Source organism: Eucyclogobius newberryi, unplaced genomic scaffold, assembly GCF_026437365.1.
Source record: "Eucyclogobius newberryi isolate DKJ021-1_F unplaced genomic scaffold, fEucNew1.0.hap1 SCAF_8, whole genome shotgun sequence".
Classification (NCBI taxonomy): domain Eukaryota; kingdom Metazoa; phylum Chordata; class Actinopteri; order Gobiiformes; family Gobiidae; genus Eucyclogobius; species Eucyclogobius newberryi.
Genome location: NW_027316500.1, coordinates 29,857,943 through 29,878,174, shown reverse-complemented (window position 1 = coordinate 29,878,174; position 20,232 = coordinate 29,857,943). Strand labels below are relative to the sequence as shown.

At 40.9% G+C, this 20,232-nt stretch overlaps 1 protein-coding gene across 1 annotated transcript; it reads right to left on the bottom strand.

Annotated features, from left to right (window-relative positions):
- Positions 1–16,224: 16,224 nt before the first annotated feature.
- Positions 16,225–17,452, bottom strand: vent (ventral expressed homeobox). Its single transcript, XM_072437149.1, has 2 exons — positions 17,318–17,452; positions 16,225–16,776 (listed from the first exon to the last, which is right to left on the bottom strand). Exons 1-2 carry the CDS (start codon positions 17,445–17,447, stop codon positions 16,310–16,312), a joined length of 597 nt encoding a protein of 198 aa, XP_072293250.1. The 5' UTR covers positions 17,448–17,452; the 3' UTR covers positions 16,225–16,309.
- Between the last annotated feature and the right edge of the window lie 2,780 nt (positions 17,453–20,232).

Here is a 20,232-nt window from a genome sequence, read left to right as displayed (position 1 = left end):
TATGATTAAGGAGACAAGCGTGACCCTTTGGAATATATATGTACATGTTCGATCTGCTGAGTCAGTAGAACACGTCAAATCACTGTTGAAAACTTTGACATGAGCTGAGTCATTATTTTACCGACGTGAAGTGTTTTATAGTTTTGTGTCTTTGTTAAAGTTGTTGTACAGCACTTTAGGCTTTTAAAGTTGTAAATGTGCTTTAGACATTGACAATGACAAGCGTGAAATAAGCTGAATACAATGATATAACTTTATAGAAGCAAAGTACATTTGGCAGAATATTTGTCCTTTCGAGCTGTGATAAATGTCGTGGAAACACGAGGTGTTTGTTCTTCTGTTTTAGCAAAAGTCTGAATCTAGAGGACTGTTTTTTATGTCAGCTCGGTGCATCTGAAATAAAATAATAGCTAACATTTTAAATAAACTCCAAAACATTATTGTTTGAAATTACTTAAAGGGATATAGTTTTTTTATAAAGTGTCTAAAATGTGTTTTTGTCTCACTTCAAAGTTATTCTTGCAAAAGCCTTGTCAGGAGTAACTCACTGTGTTCTTTGTTATCTAGAATAGTTTATGCAACATTTTATCTCACTTTCTTTCTTCTCTCTCTTGTTCAGGAGTCTCAGGGACTGGAGCCTGGGCCTGTCACATCTAAAAGTTATCATTTGTTAAATTAATTATAATGCAAATATAACTATAATACAAAGTTCAATTAAACATGTTTCTCCATGGAGACAAGCATGTTGGCCACATGCTTGTCTCCATGGAGATACGTTTAATGTCTTACTGTGGAACATTAGTTGGGGTTTTCAAACACAACACTTTATTTGTACAACGTCATATTATTTTAAAAAATGCAAAAAAGTTAGTTTTAGTGCTACAACTAACAATTATTTTATAAAACTGTGTTTTAGAGCCTGTGTAGTCCAGATAATATACAGTATATATATATATATATATATATATATATATATATATATATATATATATATATATATATATATATATATATATATATATGTAGTGAGTTGAATTAGTTGATTAATTGTTAATTGTTCATCTTAATGACAGTGTCTTTAGAGACTGATTTGACGGTATATTGTTGTGAGTGTTGCTCATTGTAAGTTTTTGTGTTTTATGATTTTATTTTGTATTTTTTGTGAAGCACTTTGCGACTTGTGTCTATGAAAAGTGCTATACAAATAAAATATACTTACTTAATTACTTATGACACTTGTTTCTGAGAGAATGGGATAAAACCTGACTGATCTGGGTCCAAACTGCCTCTAAGTAACTCCCGAGGCCACTTTCCCCGCTCGTGCTAGCGTGTTAGCTTATGCTAGCGTGTTAGCTCGTGCTAGCGCGTTAGCTCGTGTTAGTGCGTTAGCTCGTGTTAGCGCGTTAGCCCAGGTTTGCACTTCTCCATCTCCTCCATCACTACCAGCTCGTTTAGATGAACAAGCAGCTTCTCTTTTCTCTCTTTGCCTCCGAGAAAAGGTTCTGCTTAAGTCGGCACATTTTCACGCTCCAACAAAACGCTCGGCAGAGGAAAAAACAAAGAGCGTGGACTTTCAAAACTGCATGTTAAAGCGCTCCCAATTAAAAGTGCTCCCTCGTGACACGTTGGGAAACGAGCGAGAGAGGAAACTACCGCCGCACAAACACCAACGCTCAGAGGGACGATGGTGGAGGCCGGGGATTTTCGTAAATCTTCTTAATTTTCGCAGCGGTTGGAGACTTAAGGCTCTTGCTCGGGATAATGTCCTGGAATTGGATTATATATTACTGATTTGCAGAAATATCCAAACAGAAAGTTCACGTTTGATTTGGCTAATTTGCGCAGGGTTTGCAAACTGTTAATGTTTATCGTAGTTTCCGGACTATAAATTGCATCTTTTTTTCATAGTTTTGGCCGGGGTGCGACTTAAACTCCAGAGCGACTTATATGTGATATTATTTGTTATTTTCACACTGGCAACCACAAGAGGGCGCTCTAGGCTCTAAGCGACGCAGAAGAAGAATCTGCACTTCCTCTGGAGTTTGTGGAGTTGTTTAGAAGTGACACAGAGGAAGAAGAATTCAATGGATTTAGTGATTTGGGGTAAAACTGATGCTTTGGTAAACTTGTTAGCATGTTCTTTATGCTATAGTTATCTGAATAACTGTTCATATGTTACGTTAACATACCAGACACTTACCACAGTTCTGTCTGTGCCTCATGTAGCTGAAGGTGTTAGCGTTAGCATATGTCATGTAGCTGAAGGTGTTAGCGTTAGCAAACGTCATGTAGCTGAAGGTGTTAGCGTTAGCATACGTCATGTAGCTGAAGGTGTTAGCGTTAGCATACGTACACCTATTCACCATGTTCTTTCATCTGTTATTAGTTTAAATTACATTCCAAGATGAAATGTCTGTTCTTGGTCTCGGATTTTATCAAATACATTTCTCCTCAAAAAATGCGACTTATATATGTTTTTTTCTCCTCTGTTATGCATTTTTTGGATGATGCGACTTATAGTCGGGTAAATACGGTATTCATTGTGATGTCGTGGAGCGGTCAAAGTCAGACACGCAACGATTGATAGTTGAAAATGGCGTAAACCTTTCGGGAATGGAGCCAGTACGTAATGATTCTCCTGCTACCCACAAATGTAGATGTTTAATGGCGCAAAGGGATAAAAAAAAAACTGGATTAACTCAACAAACATCTGAAAACCAGTGAATCTTAAGACAATTCAACATTAAACACTGCAAAGGGCGAAAGGGCGGATGTGTGACTCCTTTGACCTTTTGACGTGACTCCACATGTTTAGTGTTGTTGAAGATCTTCTTTCTGTTTCTTCGCAGATCGATTTCACAAAGCGAAAGGTCGATACAAAATGGCAAAGCTTGTTTTGATGTTTTTATGCTTGGTAACATCACATACAAGATGATTTTTCAACAGAACAGCTGCAGGGTTTTTATGATGTTTGTGCTGCAAAACATTTCTAAAAGTGATAAAGGCACAAGTCTAAATGTAAAAAGTGTGCGGTGCAATTGTGTAGTGCACGAATAAGTACACAACGTGAACATTTTAACACTAAACATCCAAAACAAAACACCTACAATGTAAAGATGTGTCTCCGGTTCAGTACTTTACGATCACATGGACGTTACCATCTGTGAGTCACTATTAATATGAGTTTTAATCATTATATTTGTGAACCTTGTGTTGTTTTTCTTCTATATCGACTTTGGTTTCGAGTTCACAAACTAGACCCACGTTTTTTTGCATAACATTCTTAGAAAGAAGTTGGTATAATCCTACTGTAATACTGCGATTTACTCTTTTTTATTATGAATCATGACCCGGTCAAAACATGGCCATCCGACCGTCACAATGTCCTTCCATTTACCTCCAGATTAACTCAGTTGTGGCTCTTATGACATAAAAGAACATACACGAGCTCTGCAAAGTGTCAGTTCAGGGGTAAATACTTGAAAACTACAAATCACAGAGGTCATCTCCTAAAAACGGACGTCCCATTGCGAACCTGCTCTTCAGTGACTTCTGCTGAACCGCCTCAGAGGAAAGCGATGTGTTTTATTCTTTACTGTTTTCATTTGGCAGGGACAAAGCTTGTTTCTTTTCTCAGAGTAAAAGTACACAGCTCATTCTTTGGCCCTCGCTCGTGTACTTTCACTGCACTCACGGGTGGAGCAGTTTGTACTTTCTTTCAGCTGCACTTAAGAACATTTTAACGTGGGAAGTGCGTTTTATTTCAGCGTGAGTTCCACAGTTTACGGCTTTTAAAGGAGACGGATTGATTGTGCAAAAGACGTCCTGAGCTGTGGGATTTGACCGTTTGAGTTTGGTTTCTCTCTGCTGCTGTTTAACCCGTGTATAAATATAATGTGTACTCAGCGGTTCAGAGGTTCAATTATTAATACAAATGACAAAATACAAAAATGGCTGAAGCTTTCACAACGTAAAGAAATATAATTCTACTGATGAGGCGCGGGTTTTTCCTCTAAAACCCCATAATGCATTGGCCTCGTGGTGGAAATAAATAATATAATAGTGTGAAGGAGACAAACATCCGGAACCTTCAACCAGAAAAGTGACATAGTGCACCTTTAAGTGAAGCGAAAGGAGAAACGAATACTCAAGTAAATGTGTTTGAGGAAAAGTACACTTAAGTACCCACTTTTAAAAGTAAATACATGTATTATTTGACAGGTTTAAGTTATCTTGAAATCAAACCAGGACTAAACCAGGTGCAAACCAGGACTAAACCAGGTCTAAACCAGGACTAAACCAGGTCTAAACCAGGTCTAAACCAGGACTAAACCAGGTCTCAACCAGGACTAAACCAGGTCTAAACCAGGACTAAACCAGGTCTAAACCAGGACTAAACCTGGACTAAACCAGGACTAAACCAGGTCTAAACCAGGACTAAACCTGGACTAAACCAGGACTAAACCAGGTCTAAACCAGGACTAAACCAGGTCTAAACCAGGACTAAACCAGGTCTCAACCAGGACTAAACCAGGTCTAAACCAGGACTAAACCTGGACTAAACCAGGACTGAACCAGGACTAAACCAGGTCTAAACCAGGACTAAACCAGGTCTAAACCAGGACTAAACCTGGACTAAACCAGGACTGAACCAGGACTAAACCAGGTCTAAACCATGTCTTAACCAGGACTAAACCAGGTCTGAACCAGGACTAAACCAGGTCTAAACCAGGACTAAACCTGGACTAAACCAGGACTAAACCAGGACTAAACCAGGACTAAACCAGGTCTAAACCAGGACTAAACCAGGACTAAACCAGGACTAAACCAGGTCTAAACCAGGTCTAAACCAGGACTAAACCAGGACTAAACCAGGTCTAAACCAGGTCTAAACCAGGACTAAACCAGGTCTAAACCAGGTCTAAACCAGGACTAAACCAGGACTAAACCAGGTCTAAACCAGGTCTAAACCAGGACTAAACCAGGACTAAACCAGGTCTAAACCAGGACTAAACCTGGACTAAACCAGGACTAAACCAGGACTAAACCAGGACTAAACCAGGTCTAAACCAGGAATAAACCAGGACTAAACCAGGACTAAACCTGGTCTAATCCAGGACTAAACCAGGTCTAGACCAGGTCTGAACCAGGACTAAACCAGGACTAAACCAGTACTAAACCAGGACTAAACCAGGACTAAACCAGGTCTAAACCAGGACTAAACCAGGTCTGAACCAGGACTAAACCAGGACTAAACCAGGACTAAACCAGGTCTAAACCAGGTCTAAACCAGGACTAAACCAGGTCTAAACCAGGTCTAAACCAGGTCTAAACCAGGACTAAACCTGGTCTAAACCAGGACTAAACCAGGTCTAGACCAGGACTAAACCAGGACTAAACCAGGACTAAACCAGGACTAAACCAGGTCTAAACCCGGACTAAACCAGGACTAAACCAGGACTAAACCTGGACTAAACCAGGACTAAACCTGGATTAAACCAGGATTAAACCAGGACTAAACCAGGTCCAAACCAGGTCTGAACCAGGACTAAACCAGGACTAAACCAGTACTAAACCAGGACTAAACCAGGACTAAACCAGGTCTAAACCAGGTCTGAACCAGGACTAAACCAGGACTAAACCAGGACTAAACCAGGACTAAACCAGGACTAAACAAGGTCTAAACCAGGTCTGAACCAGGACTAAACCAGGACTAAACCACATCTAAACCCATTCATTTTACAGACTAAAGATGTTGCACCATGATACACTCTTCTACAATTAGGATATGAAACCAAACCTCAAACATTTAAATTATGTTCAAATTAAATTGAACTTAAATGTACCTGCTCTTGAATCCTGTGCATTAAAAGTATCTAGAAGTCATCTTTATTCAGACGTTATAATAAAACATGCAAAACATGAAAAACCACATCAACCAAACAAATGTCACAATCACAGGAGCAGAGGAAGTAAACACCTATTTAACCCCACACTAACCGATTCACTCATTTACTCTTAATTCAGGCCAGAATCTTCCAGAATAAAACACAAAAGAAACAACAAACTGCACAAATACATTCTCACAAACTAAAAAACAACTAAAAGCACTTGACTCGACTCCTCATTTCCTCTGCTCGACTCTTTGGAACTATCGCTTTTTAAAAGAAAATCACTTTTAAACTGATCCTTTTCACAACACTTTGAATACTTTTGTTGGTCGTTGCGTACTTTACTTTTATTGATCAGTTTGAGTAAGAAAATCCAATCTGTTCAAATCATTTAGACTGAGCAAACACAGAAAGAACAAGGTTTGACGAAAGGCACAGTCTCCCAAAGCTGCCTCGTTTCTTTCTCCCGCTCGGGCAGCTCGCGGCGGCGGCCTTGACATTCCGGCCCGCTCGCCCCCCCCTCCCTCCCCTGCTGCCGCCGCTCCGAGCCCCGCCCGAGCCCTCGTCCGCCGCCGTCCTTGGGAGCCGCGGGGGCCCCTGCTCCGGGAGAGAGACGGCAACAAGATAAGAAAGCTCTGCAGATCGGGTCGAAAGTACGCCGTGTTCCCTCAACATGGGCGAGATACCGGTCGTTCTCAGTGCCTTTCCGCCCGATAAAGCAGAAGAAGAAGCAACAAAATAGCCTGCGAGGGGAGCGAGGGGAGCGAGGGGCCGCACTTCTGAGGTTAGAAGAAAGTATCTTATTGTGATTCGTGTGGGCGAGGTGCGGCCACAGGTGGTGACGGAGACGGAACGGGGAGGAAAGTGCTGACGACGCAGTGGCATCAGCTCCCGTGCGCTGTTCCGGTTGCGCTCAAGGTCCCGGAGCAGAATAAATGCCCGAGCGAGGCCGGGGGTCCGAGACAGGACGTCCGGAGCGGCCACGGGTAAGACACGGCGCCACGCTTTCACACGGCGTTCTCCCTGTTTGCTCTTTTCTTATTCCAAATCTATCTTTCCTTGTTCCAACTCTACATCTTTATCGTTATAGACTGTCCTAAATACTCTGTTTTGTACTTGCAATATAAAATAGAGAGTTTTAAGTGATATTACAATATGTTAAAATGTAAAAATGTATGCATACAATCTTGTAATTTATTTTTATTAAATGTTTTTTATCACTTTATTCAATTTATATGTGAATAGAAAGCAAATATTCCAATGATTTAAGACAATATAATCGAATATACGGGCAATTTAAAGCTTGAAATGTGCTTTTTATCTCGAGTTTTAAAAAGTTAAATCTATTTTTGCTTATTATTCCACCCTTTTTTGAGAAAATTCCCTCAACTCTCATTAATAATATGTATAGAAAACTTATTTGTGTTTTCTGACAAACAAACCATCTGATTTTTGAACAGTGTTTTTCCTGCTTTTGACCACTAGGGGAGAACTCGGCCGATCACTTTTCAACTTTCTTCTTCCTCCACATTATCTCTCGTTTTCTGATCAATCTTTCACCGTCAGTGGATCCAAAGCGAGTCTCTTGTGTTTCCAGATCTCGGCGTCCGTTTTCGACTCGCTGTTCCTTTTTCCTATGCATATACCTCTTTGAGAAGTGACTTTAAAGAGGCATAGGGCATGGGAAAATGGGGCTGCAGAGGTGGTCCACCGCCCGAAGAACCAACGCACCCGACCAGGAGCTGCAGCGCCAAAGGAACGGAAAAGTCAACGTTTTGTCTCATTCTTGTTTCTTATATAGGTTCTGTATGATTGTTTTACTGCATATGTGGACGCTGTTTTTCACTGCTACAAAATAAATGAATATTACACTTCACTCAATGACTTCTTTTCTGCCTTCTTTGTAATTAATTCAGTTAAAAGAGTTTGACAAAAGTTTAGTATAGGTTTGACTAAGTTTAATTATGTTTTAGAGTGTATTATAGTGTTTTATAGTCTTTTAAGAGTGTTTTAGAGTGTATTATAGTGTTTAAAGAGTGTTTTAGAATGTTTTATAGTGTTTTACAGTGTTATAAGAGTGTTTTAGAGTGTATTATAGTGTTTAAAGAGTGTTTTAGAATGTTTTATAGTGTTTTACAGTGTTATAAGAGTGTTTTAGAGTGTATTATAGTGTTTAAAGAGTGTTTTAGAATGTTTTGTAGTGTTTTACAGTGTTATAAGAGTGTTTTAGAGTGTATTATAGTGTTTTACAGTGTTATAAGAGTGTATTATAGTGTTTTACAGTGTTATAAGAGTGTATTATAGTGTTTTACAGTGTTATAAGAGTGTTTTAGAGTGTATTATAGTGTTTTACAGTGTTATAAGAGTGTATTATAGTGTTTTACAGTGTTATAAGAGTGTTTTAGAGTGTATTATAGTGTTTTACAGTGTTATAAGAGTGTGTTACAGTGTTTTATAGTCTTTTAAGAGTGTTTTAGAGTGTATTATAGTGTTTTACAGTGTTTTAAGAGTGTTTTAATTATAACACTATTTCGGACATCGTGCTCCCTTCAGATTTATGACTTGATGGTTTGTTTGACAGAAAACACAAATAAGTATTATAGTGTTTTAAGAGTGTTAAAGTGTTTTCGTGACATGACACACTTAGTATGTGTTATTATTTTTTGCAAACTCTATGAATACAATTTTAGAGGATGTTTTAATCAAAATATGTCCACTCATTGAAGGGTTTTCGTGTTTAACTGGATCAAAAAAGTGTCGGTGGAGACAATAAAAATCAGTAAAAGTAAATGTCAGGCGGTGATAAACACGCTGAGGTATTAAATAAGAATATAAGTGACAAAAAGGTCTTCATTTTTTGCAATCGCTCATAAAGACAGGGTTTATGTAAGTCGTGATTGTAGAGAAACAATCAGCTATAGTCTGTTTACCTTTAAAAACCAAGTCTGTGTAATTAATGACATTTAAATGAGGCGTTAACGTTGCAGAAACTAACACTAATTTGCACTAATGAACGTGGCCACCGGGGGAGCACTCAGCCCAGACCACTCCAGGTTGCTACGGGTTTCGTGAAGTGTAATTGTAAAACCAAAGCACGACTTAATGAAATGGTGGAGCCATTTACATTTACGTGAAATATGAACACAAAAAGAAACTAAGTGAAGATTCAGTCAGAACAAAAGGACACGTGCAAATGAGCTTCTGTCCAATCCAAAGTCATTTTACTTTTCCAATCGAGAACGTTCTAGTCCCTCAAAATGCTCCTCAGAGTTTACTTTTTATGTAAAATAACATTCTTTGGGCTTTGACAAAGACGTTTTTAAAAGAACGGGTGATTTAAGCGTTACATCGCACGACGGGGCGACTTTTCACGTTCAATTTCCAACTCGTTTTCTTCCACATTTTGCCGTTTGATTTACATAAAAGAGAGACCACAACAATGTCCTCAAAACGTCCCAAACTCCTGCAGTTTTCATCCACAACAACGTCTGATGAGCAGGACGTAAAAGAGAGATACTTTCATTATTTAGAGCTTTATTATAACACTATTTCGGACATCGTGCTCCCTTCAGATTTATGACTTGATCTCAGTTTTGGGCGTCGCACGTGAACTGCTCTGATGTAAAGTTAGGCCTCTGTATAGCGTTATAAACCACACTGTTATTGACCATTTTACACAAGAAATCTGCATTTCACGTGAACCAAACCCACAATATTAACTTAAAGGTGCAAAATAATGTTACCACGACAACACTATGGCATTATATATTCAACAGATAGTAAATAAAAACTACATAGTAAATAATATCTCTGTTGTATTGATTAATCCATTACTTTTTTCCACAAATACACATTCAAATACATACTGTGAGCCCCCTCGCCTCACCACAGATCTGGAGCTTGACTTGAGTCCCCTTGGAGTCCCCTTGAGTCTCCATGGAGACACGGCGTTTCTAAAGAGTGTGTTTCTTTGTTGAAATGTGGTGATTTTACTTGTCTTACTTTGAAAGAAGCTTTGAGGTCTTTCCTGTTTGTCCCGACTTAACTGAACCAAACAATCAGCATCAAACACATTTCACTCCCCAAACAGCGGCTGAATGATGATCCCTGAACCAGCTTTAGGCGTCAGACACTCCGGGAAAGTTACGTAGTGCGGCTTTAAGGACAGGAGACATGGAAGTATCTGATGGAAGATCAAGGAACAGTAACAGAGTACAAAAGGTATAAAATAATCCATTGCTTTTGTCCTGATCTAGTTCAGGTTTAGTCCTGGTTTAGTCCTTAGTCCTGGTTTAGTCCTGGTTTAGTCCTGGTTTAGTCCAGGTTTAGTCCTTAGTCCAAGTTTAGTCCTGGTTTAGTCCTGGTTTAGTCCAGGTTTAGTCCTTAGTCCAAGTTTAGTCCTTAGTCCCGGTTTAGTCCAGGTCTAGTTCAGATTTAGTCCAGTTTTAGTCCAGGTTTAGCCCTGGTTTAGTCCTGGTTTAGTCCTGGTTTAGTCCAGGTTTAGTCCTTAGTCCAAGTTTAGTCCTGGTTTAGTCCTGGTTTAGTCCAGGTTTAGTCCTTAGTCCAAGTTTAGTCCTTAGTCCCGGTTTAGTCCAGGTCTAGTTCAGATTTAGTCCAGTTTTAGTCCTTAGTCCAAGTTTAGTCCTTAGACCAGGTTTAGTCCAGGTTTAGTCCAGGTTTAGTCCAGGTTTAGCCCTGGTTTAGTCCTGGTTTAGTCCAGGTTTAGTCCTTAGTCCAAGTTTAGTCCAGGTTTAGTTCAGGTTTAGTTCAGGTTTAGTCCAGGTTTAGTTCAGGTTTAGTCCAGGTTTAGTTCAGGTTTAGTCCAGGTTTAGTCCAGGTTTAGTTCAGGTTTAGTCCAGGTTTAGTCCAGGTTTAGTTCAGGTTTAGTCCAGGTTTAGTCCAGGTTTAGTCCAGGTTTAGTTCAGGTTTAGTCCAGGTTTAGTCCAGGTTTAGTTCAGGTTTAGTTCAGGTTTAGTCCAGGTTTAGTCCAGGTTTAGTCCAGGTTTAGTTCAGGTTTAGTCCAGGCTTAGTCCAGGTTTAGTTCAGGTTTAGTCCAGGTTTAGTCCAGGTTTAGTCCAGGTTTAGTCCAGGTTTAGTTCAGGTTTAGTCCAGGCTTAGTCCAGGTTTAGTTCAGGTTTAGTCCAGGTTTAGTTCAGGTTTAGTCCAGGTTTAGTCCAGGTTTAGTTCAGGTTTAGTCCAGGTTTAGTCCAGGTTTAGTTCAGGTTTAGTCCAGGTTTAGTCCAGGTTTAGTCCAGGTTTAGTCCAGGTTTAGTTCAGGTTTAGTCCAGGTTTAGTCCAGGTTTAGTCCAGGTTTAGTTCAGGTTTAGTTCAGGTTTAGTCCAGGTTTAGTCCAGGTTTAGTCCAGGTTTAGTTCAGGTTTAGTCCAGGCTTAGTCCAGGTTTAGTTCAGGTTTAGTCCAGGTTTAGTCCAGGTTTAGTCCAGGTTTAGTTCAGGTTTAGTCCAGGCTTAGTCCAGGTTTAGTTCAGGTTTAGTCCAGGTTTAGTCCAGGTTTAGTCCAGGTTTAGTTCAGGTTTAGTCCAGGTTTAGTCCAGGTTTAGTCCAGGTTTAGTCCAGGTTTAGTCCAGGTTTAGTCCTTTACATTAAAGACCTGATCTAAAATAAAAAGCTTTTGTACAGAAATTCAAATCACTTCAGTCCAGTTAATATTGTAGTAAAAGTATTTATAAAAAGTACTAAAACCCTGAAGATGTATTTTGTTCTTTTTTCACCAGAACTTTGTTCAACAGAACCATCTCCAAAGTCACATTTATACAGTTTGATTAATAAAGGACATACTCATGTATAATACAACAGTTTAAAGTACTCCACACTGAAGGACTAAACCAGGTCCAAACCAGGACTAAAACAGGTCTAAACCAGGACTAAACCATATCTAAATGAGTTGATTACAATATTCTTAGATATATTCAAACTTGGTGTTATTTGTTTCTTAATTCTGCCCATTTTAGTCCAGATGTAAACTTACTTTAGTCCTTTAGTCCTGATCTTGCCCAGGTTTAGAACTTTAAAACTTCACCGTTCTACAACGAGAACATGACCGAAAATCAAAACCTATACCTACAATAATGTAGTAAAAGTAAACGACACACAACCGTCTGCATCCTTAGTACAGTTTAGTTTCCCTTCCTCCGCCGCTCTCACACAAACATGACCGAACGCTGACCACTCAACGAGTTTTGACGACTCGATTAATGAGCCTCTTATTTATCTGGTAAACAGCCGTGGGCCTCTCCCGCTCCGTGGCCCTGGCTCCCGGGAGTCTGGGGCCAGGGTCCAGACCACGTCCCGGGCCCTTCACCTGAGACGAGCCTCATTGTCATTCTCAGGAGATGATACTGGGTCATTTAAAGATGTTATTACGGCTGGTTACGCTCTCTAAACATGCTTCAGTGGCTCCCAGAAGGAATGAGTCGAGCGTTCTCATTAAAGGACGCGCTCAGCCATGGGATTGTGCTCATTTGGTGCTCGTGGCGCTCGGTGATGCTCAGTGTCATTATTTATGATGGTTTGTTTTTTTTACATAGCCACGATTTCCAGGGGTCAAAGGGTCGGATTGAAACGGTGCTGTTTTTAAATCAAATCATGCAAAGTTGAGTAGATGAAGACGAAGCGGAGCGGCAGAAAAAGGGAAAGATTCTGTTCGAGTTTGAGAGCTAAATGTGATTATTTTCAGTTAAATATGTGTAAATTCAACCGTAAATTTGCGTACATAGTCAGCCTATTGTTTATTTTTCATCTGATAGCCTTTTTTACATTTATTTTTATCCTATAGCAGATTTTAATTGCTTTTCTGTGTGACTTATATACGTTGTTTTATCATTGTTTTATGTTGCATCGAATCACCAAAGAAAGTTCTGGTGTTTGTGAATTATTTTCATTGACAATAAACCTTTTCTGATTCTTATAACTGGTTTATTATGTTTTCTGACCCAAAGACGTTATTGGATGGGACAGTTTTCACCATTGGGAGAGCGAGGATATAGGCATAAAGATATAGATATAGACATAGATATAGATATAGATATAGATATAGATATAGATATAGACATAGACATAGATATAGATATAGATATAGATATAGACATAGATATAGATATAGATATAGACATAGACATAGATATAGACATAGATATAGATATAGACATAGATATAGATATAGACATAGATATAGATATAGATATAGATATAGATATAGATATAGACATAGACATAGATATAGACATAGATATAGATATAGATATAGACATATATATAGATATAGACATAGACATAGATATAGACATAGATATAGATATAGACATAGATATAGACATAGATATAGATATAGATATAGATATAGATATAGACATAGACATAGATATAGACATAGACATAGATATAGACATAGATATAGATATAGATATAGATATAGACATAGACATAGACATAGACATAGATATAGACATAGATATAGATATAGATATAGACATAGACATAGATATAGACATAGATATAGATATAGATATAGACATAGATATAGATATAGATATAGATATAGACATAGACATAGATATAGACATAGACATAGATATAGACATAGATATAGATATAGATATAGATATAGACATAGACATAGACATAGACATAGATATAGACATAGATATAGATATAGATATAGACATAGACATAGATATAGACATAGACATAGACATAGATATAGACATAGATATAGATATAGATATAGATATAGACATATATATAGATATATATATAGATATAGGTGTAGATATAGATATAGATATAGACATAGATATAGATATAAATATAGACCCCAATATGAGCTTGTTCACATATAGTTCTCATTCACTCGTGTCAGTTTTTTGCCACTTCTCCAAGTCGCTTCTTGGATGCGATACTGAGAAATGACAAGCACTAATCCAAACTAAAAATATGAAACTAAAAGGTCTTAAATTGTGGACGGTCCGGTCGTCTCGTGACATGTTTTTACTGCAAACGAGGACAATGTTAGTTTGAGCGTGAGTTGCTTTTCTTACTTGAATTAGACGTAACCACAAACGTCTCACCAGGAGTGAAAGTGTTTCTCTTTCCACATTCCAGAGCAGTCAGATTACAGAAGACATAACAGAAACCAGGAGAAGGGGAGGAAATACTACAGGAATACTACAACTACATGTTTGTATGTTCAAATCACTCCAAACTGTTCTTTTCAGCTGTGCGTGTGACTGAAAGGGTTTTATCTGCACGCTTCACTTATAAAGTTAATTTCATAACATTATTTATGTTTGTATTGTTGTTTTACTGTGTCTTTTCTTGTTATTATAGCACTTTATGTACAAAATGAGCTTTAATACAAGTCTGACATGTTTTCATATCTGCACCAATTACCTCCCTAACCAACTTTAATGATCATGACTTTGTCCTCCATAAAAATATCTCATTTAAAGCCGTAAAAACACCTCAAACCAAACATTAAGTATCTTATATTTTAAATCCCAGTTTGCTACTTTAATGGGAATAATTTTATTAGGAGTTTAAATCTCTGTAAACTATATATTTCATACACAATCTTTGGAGACTGTGTAACAATAAAAAAATGTTCAGAAAGCAACATAAACATAACTAGGCTTTTGTTTTGAGCTTTGTTGATTATTAAAGTTTATTAAGACGTGGAAGTAATTTCATTCAAACTAGACTCCAAAGGACAGTTTAAAACACAGGACTTTTTATTTGGTCAGGCTTGAGTTTTTTGGAGGAGGAAATATTGTGGAGTCGTGACTGCAGATAGTAACGGGGCCCATAACTCACGGGGGACACGCGTCACGTGCCTCCATCACGGCCCCGCAGCCGGTGCCGCCTGTAACTGTAACTGTAACTGTAACGCGGGGCAATACACACCGCGATCAGACTCACGGGCGCCGGGTCTCCTTCTTTCAACTACGTGCCAACTGATCCATCGCGACACAAAAGGAGCTCATTTGATGTCAAAGATGTCGCGTTCGCTTCGGCCTTTTGATGTCGCTTTCGTGATGCAAATGAACGCGGAGCCGCAGCCGTCACCGACCGGACGAGGCGAGAACACGTGCGGCTCCAGCGGCGGTGATGACGCGGTGTCTGCTGTGCGCGCCGCGGTGGGGCCGCGGACGCACTGCTTTCACGCGCGGGACAGGAGTTTATAGTGACTGGAAATGCGAAAGATTTCAGTGGATTTTAGTTGTTCTAAGTTCAGACACAAACATTTATATACAGCTCTTTTTAGTTTTTATCCAAGGAATTTGATAGAATATATGCTGATAATTATACAAAATCAATCCTGGGACACAGGAGATTGTTACACGTCTCAATCATCACAGAAATAGTAAGCAGTAGATGATCAGGTTACAGGTTCTACTCCTCAACTTGAAAATGAGTGACTCTTTAGCTATAATGCGTCTTAAAATCTGTAAATTGTACCTTCAACTACGAATCTCAGAGGAAAATCGGCCATGTGACTCGTTACAAGAAGATTGACAACATCAAATTGTAAAGAAAAAGTGATAAATATGATGTTGTTAAGCTTATATAAAATAACTGCAGTAACATCTCGTTTTTTTTAATCAATCATAACGCAAACAAAGACTGGAATAACAATACTGCCATCACGTGTTTGCAAGACAAATATATATGCAAAAATGTAAATCACTTTTCACTGAATTTACGTGAAGCCGGTGAAAGTGGCGCGTTCTCTTGAGTTAAAACGTTTGCAGAGCGTTTAAGTCTCAGTGGAGCACATTACTTCAACTGTAATATACAAAATAATAGAAATCGTTTTTCGGTTTTCCACTTATTTAAACTCAGCTCCATCTCCGTGGCCTTTTCAACGCGGAACAGGCGCAGTTTTGAAAAAGGAAATGACTTCAAACTGCGCCGTTTGCTGCACAATTCACGTCAGCGTAAGAACAAATGGTCATGTGGCATTTATGGCCGATCACGTGACCTCTCAGGGTACTTCATGCCATCATTAAACAGGCCCATTATATGGCTTTGGTGGAAAAGTATGTGAAGAGTACTCGAAATAACACCTACTCTCAAAACTACAAATGGATTTCAACGAGATTAACCATTTTATGACACTATGTTGAGAGTTTTGACTTGGGATGATTAATTGCCTCAGCCATCAGCATCACGTGACGAGCTACACGCACAGTACTAGGTGAAAATAAACTAAATTCCACTTCCCGTTTAGCCCATACAATATAATACCATGCAATGACAGAGACGAATAAGTTATAATGATTTTATTGAACATTTAATCAATACAAACACAGTGCTTAGTTATTAATCAATAATTTACAGCTCTATTAAAACGAGCAGGGGATACATCTAGATTCTAGATAACAGTCTTGAATTCAGTCCTTATGTTAGTAAAGAGACGGTATCATTTGATGTGTAAAAGTGGTGTATGGATGGTAGTGCTGGTGATGACGGGGCATGGCTGGATGTGTGGCCGGCCTGTGCGCCTCCTGCAGCGGGTACACGCGTCTGCTGGCCGCGGGGAGCTGTCCGGAGAGAGCGTGGTGCTGAAACATCATCGGCGGCATCAGCGCGGCGGGGATGGGCAGGAACTCAGTGCGCATGTCCTGCACCTCGCGCTTCAGCTTCATCCTGCGGTTCTGAAACCACGTCTTGACCTGCGTCTCGGACAGGCCGAGCTTCTCCGCGATCTTCTTCCTCTGAGACGCGCCCAGGTAGCGCTGTTTGCTGAAGGCGCCCTCCAGCTTGCGGATCTGCTCCGAGCTGAACTTGGTCCGGACCCTGCGCCCGGCCTCGCCCTCGATGTCCTCCCCCATGTCACTGCTGTCAGAGGCCGACGTGTAGCCACAACTGTCTGGGGGAAAACAAGAGACCATCAGTACATTTGTCCAACAATCATTGAAACAGAGCAAAGAGTTAGTGAATTAAGAGCGTTTGAATGTGTTTGTGAAAGGTGGTGCGGCCATACTGTGAGCCCAGTTCAGTCGTGACTTGGACTTGCTTTGGTCCTGTTATAGTCCTGGTTTAGTATACATCCGGTTTAGTTCCTAGTGAAGCCCCATGTTAGTACTGCCTTTGATAATTTAGTACTATATTTGCACATTCACAACATACAAATTGGAACAAAAACAGGACCAAACCCTAAACTAAATCTGGACAAGCTCAGGACTAAACAAGAACCAAACCAAGTCAACATCAGGACTAAAATTGGCTCAATTCAGAGCAAAATAAGACAAAAGTGAACGCAACCTTAGACTTCGGTCCTGTTTAGTCATGTTTTACATCAGATGTAATCCCAGGTTAGTACCAAATGTGACGTGAACGTAGTGAGTTAGTCAGTAGAAGTTAGTAGAACAGTAGAAGTTAGTAGAACAGTAGAAGTTAGAAGAACTTACTGTTTGGAGAGACTGGCGTGAACTGGCTGCTCGGTTCTTTCATAAACTCCTCCGACACTTTCTGCACAGGTTCCTCTTCCTTCGCGCTGTAGTAGCTCTGAGACAACCACTCAACAGTAAACTTGGCCATTCTGCAGGTTTTCAGACGCGTTCAGAGTGTGTCAAAGTCTGCGCGGGGTTTGTGTGTGTGGTCCTGACCTCTTCATTTATAGGTGGGACACAAGTCGTCATTTGCATATGCACGGACCTCTCAGCGGAACGATAGAAACTCGATGGCCGCAGTAATTGAGCTTAATAGAGGTAAGGTCGTGGCGTTTCTCACCTCGGACCGGCCGGGCCATGGAGCCGTGGCGCCTGTAAGTCTGAGGGTCATTTACCATGGCGTTTACGCGTTTAAAAAAAAAAAAAGGATCCACAACACAGATAAAACGGGCGACTCTCTGTGCGTTTAATCACATCATCGGTGAGCGCATCAGGTGCTATCAAACCCGTGTCCGCGGCTCCCGGTGTCTCTGCGACGGGGAGCGCGCGCGCCTTTCTGTCTGCGCATCAACAACGCGCGGCTGATGAGGCTTTTGTTATGATCACAGCGTTTGGGTGCGACCACCGACAGAAAGTGAGAAGCGGGTGTTTGATCTTTGTTGACCTGTTTTAACGAGACATTTTCTGCTGCTGCCAGTGCTGAAAGAGGGGAGAGAGGGAGGGAGGGAGGGAGGGAGGGAGGGAAGGAGGGAGGGAGGGATGGAAGGATGGAAGGAGGAGAGAGGGAGGGAGAGAGGGAGGGAGGGAGGGAGGGAGAGAGGGAGAGAGGGAAGGATGGAGAGAGGGAGGGAGGGAGGGAGGGAGGGAGGGAAGGAGGGATGGAAGGATGGAAGGAGGAGAGAGGGAGGGAGAGAGGGAAGGATGGAGAGAGGGAGAGAGGGAAGGATGGAGAGAGGGAGGGAGGGAGGGAGGGAGGGAGGGAAGGAGGGAGGGATGGAAGGATGGAAGGAGGAGAGAGGGAGGGAGAGAGGGAAGGATGGAGAGAGGGAGAGAGGGAAGGATGGAGGGAGGGAGGGATGGAGAGAGGGAGGGAGGGAGGGAGGGAGGGAGGGAGGGAAGGAGGGAGGGATGGAGAGAGGGAGGGAGGGGGGAGGGGGTGGGGGGGAGGGAGAGAGGGATGGAGGGAGGGAGGGAGAGAGGGAGGGAGGGAGGGAGGGAGGGAGGGAGGGAGGGAGAGAGGGAGGGAGGGAGGGAAGGAGGGAGGGAGGGATGGAAGGATGGAAGGAGGAGAGAGGGAGGGAGAGAGGGAGGGAGGGAGGGAGGGAGAGAGGGAGAGAGGGAAGGATGGAGAGAGGGAGGGAGGGAGGGAGGGAGGGAGGGAGGGAAGGAGGGATGGAAGGATGGAAGGAGGAGAGAGGGAGGGAGAGAGGGAAGGATGGAGAGAGGGAGAGAGGGAAGGATGGAGAGAGGGAGGGAGGGAGGGAGGGAGGGAGGGAAGGAGGGAGGGATGGAAGGATGGAAGGAGGAGAGAGGGAGGGAGAGAGGGAAGGATGGAGAGAGGGAGAGAGGGAAGGATGGAGGGAGGGAGGGATGGAGAGAGGGAGGGAGGGAGGGAGGGAAGGAGGGAGGGATGGAGAGAGGGAGGGAGGGGGGAGGGGGTGGGGGGGAGGGAGAGAGGGATGGAGGGAGGGAGGGAGAGAGGGAGGGAGGGAGGGAGGGAGGGAGGGAGGGAGGGAGGGAAGGAGGGAGGGAGGGAGAGAGGGAGGGATGGAAGGAGGGAGGGAAGGAGGAGGGAGGGAGAGAAGAAGGATGGAAGGAGGGATGGATGGATGGAAGGAGGAGGGAGGGAAGGAGAGAGGGAGAGAGGGAGGGATGGAGGGATGGAAGGAGGGGGGAGGGAGAGAGGGATGGAGGGAGGGATGGAAAGAGGGAGGGGACACTGGAGGCAAGACTCGCAGCACTGTTTGCACATCAAATATGCTCAAATATAACGCAGCGCACATTGAATTGAATGATTGGGGTTCTTCATGTCTCGTGTCTCCTGGAGCTTTGCTGAAGCTGTTTTAAATGTGCTGTAGAAATAAACTTGAAGTGAATGGACTTGTTTTCATTGTTGCTTTTCTGTGATATTGCAATAAAAATATATTTGTTACATGTAATCTGCAAAGTCACAGAAAAGCCACGATGAACATTCGGTGAGTTACAGTTCACAAATCTCTGCTGATCTGTTTAATATAATAACGACTAAATAAGCCTATTTTTATTCTTTATGTTATAAACTATTTTCATCAGATTTGAACTGCTTTACTTTATGACTCATTTAGTTTTTTTTTTTTTTTTTTTATCATTGTTCATTGTTTTATGTTATTCCTATGTTTGTGAATTCTGTTCATAGACAATGGAAATAAACCTGTTTTGATTTTGATTCTGATTCTGACTTTCAAAAGGACTTGTATTGTAATGTACTCTTGTATTCCAAATATAATCAAATATAAAGCTGTTCACCCAGTTTGAGTCCAATGATTGACAGCAGTGGTTTAGGAAAAAGAACACTCAGAATGGTCAATATTGCCTTTCTGTGCATTGCAGATTATATGTAACTGAGGTATTTTTATTGATTGACTATTTATTTCGAGCACAACTCAAACTTGTATCTCATATTAAAAAAAATTATATTTTTTCATTACAGAGCACAATAAAATGAAAGAACTGGAGTGACATTACGCCATTCCAACAAATACATACACTTTTTAATAAATCATTTCTTGGATACTGCCATTCCATTTTTTAGAGATACTTTGTGTGTATTCTTGGCCCTTGAATGGGTTTATTTGGTATAATAATCATATAATCTTGGGTCAGGAGAAAATGTATGTTTATAAACCACATTTGTGAAGTCTTAATGGTTTTAAAGATGATAAAAGCTTAGACTT

Excerpts from the sequence above, each read along its gene's own strand:
- vent (XM_072437149.1), bottom strand. The coding sequence starts at position 17,447 with ATGGCCAAGTTTACTGTTGAGTGGTTGTCTCAGAGCTACTACAGCGCG. Across the intron at positions 16,777-17,317 it reads CACGCCAGTCTCTCCAAACA|ACAGTTGTGGCTACACGTCG; the intron begins GTAAGTTCTTCT and ends GTTTTCCCCCAG.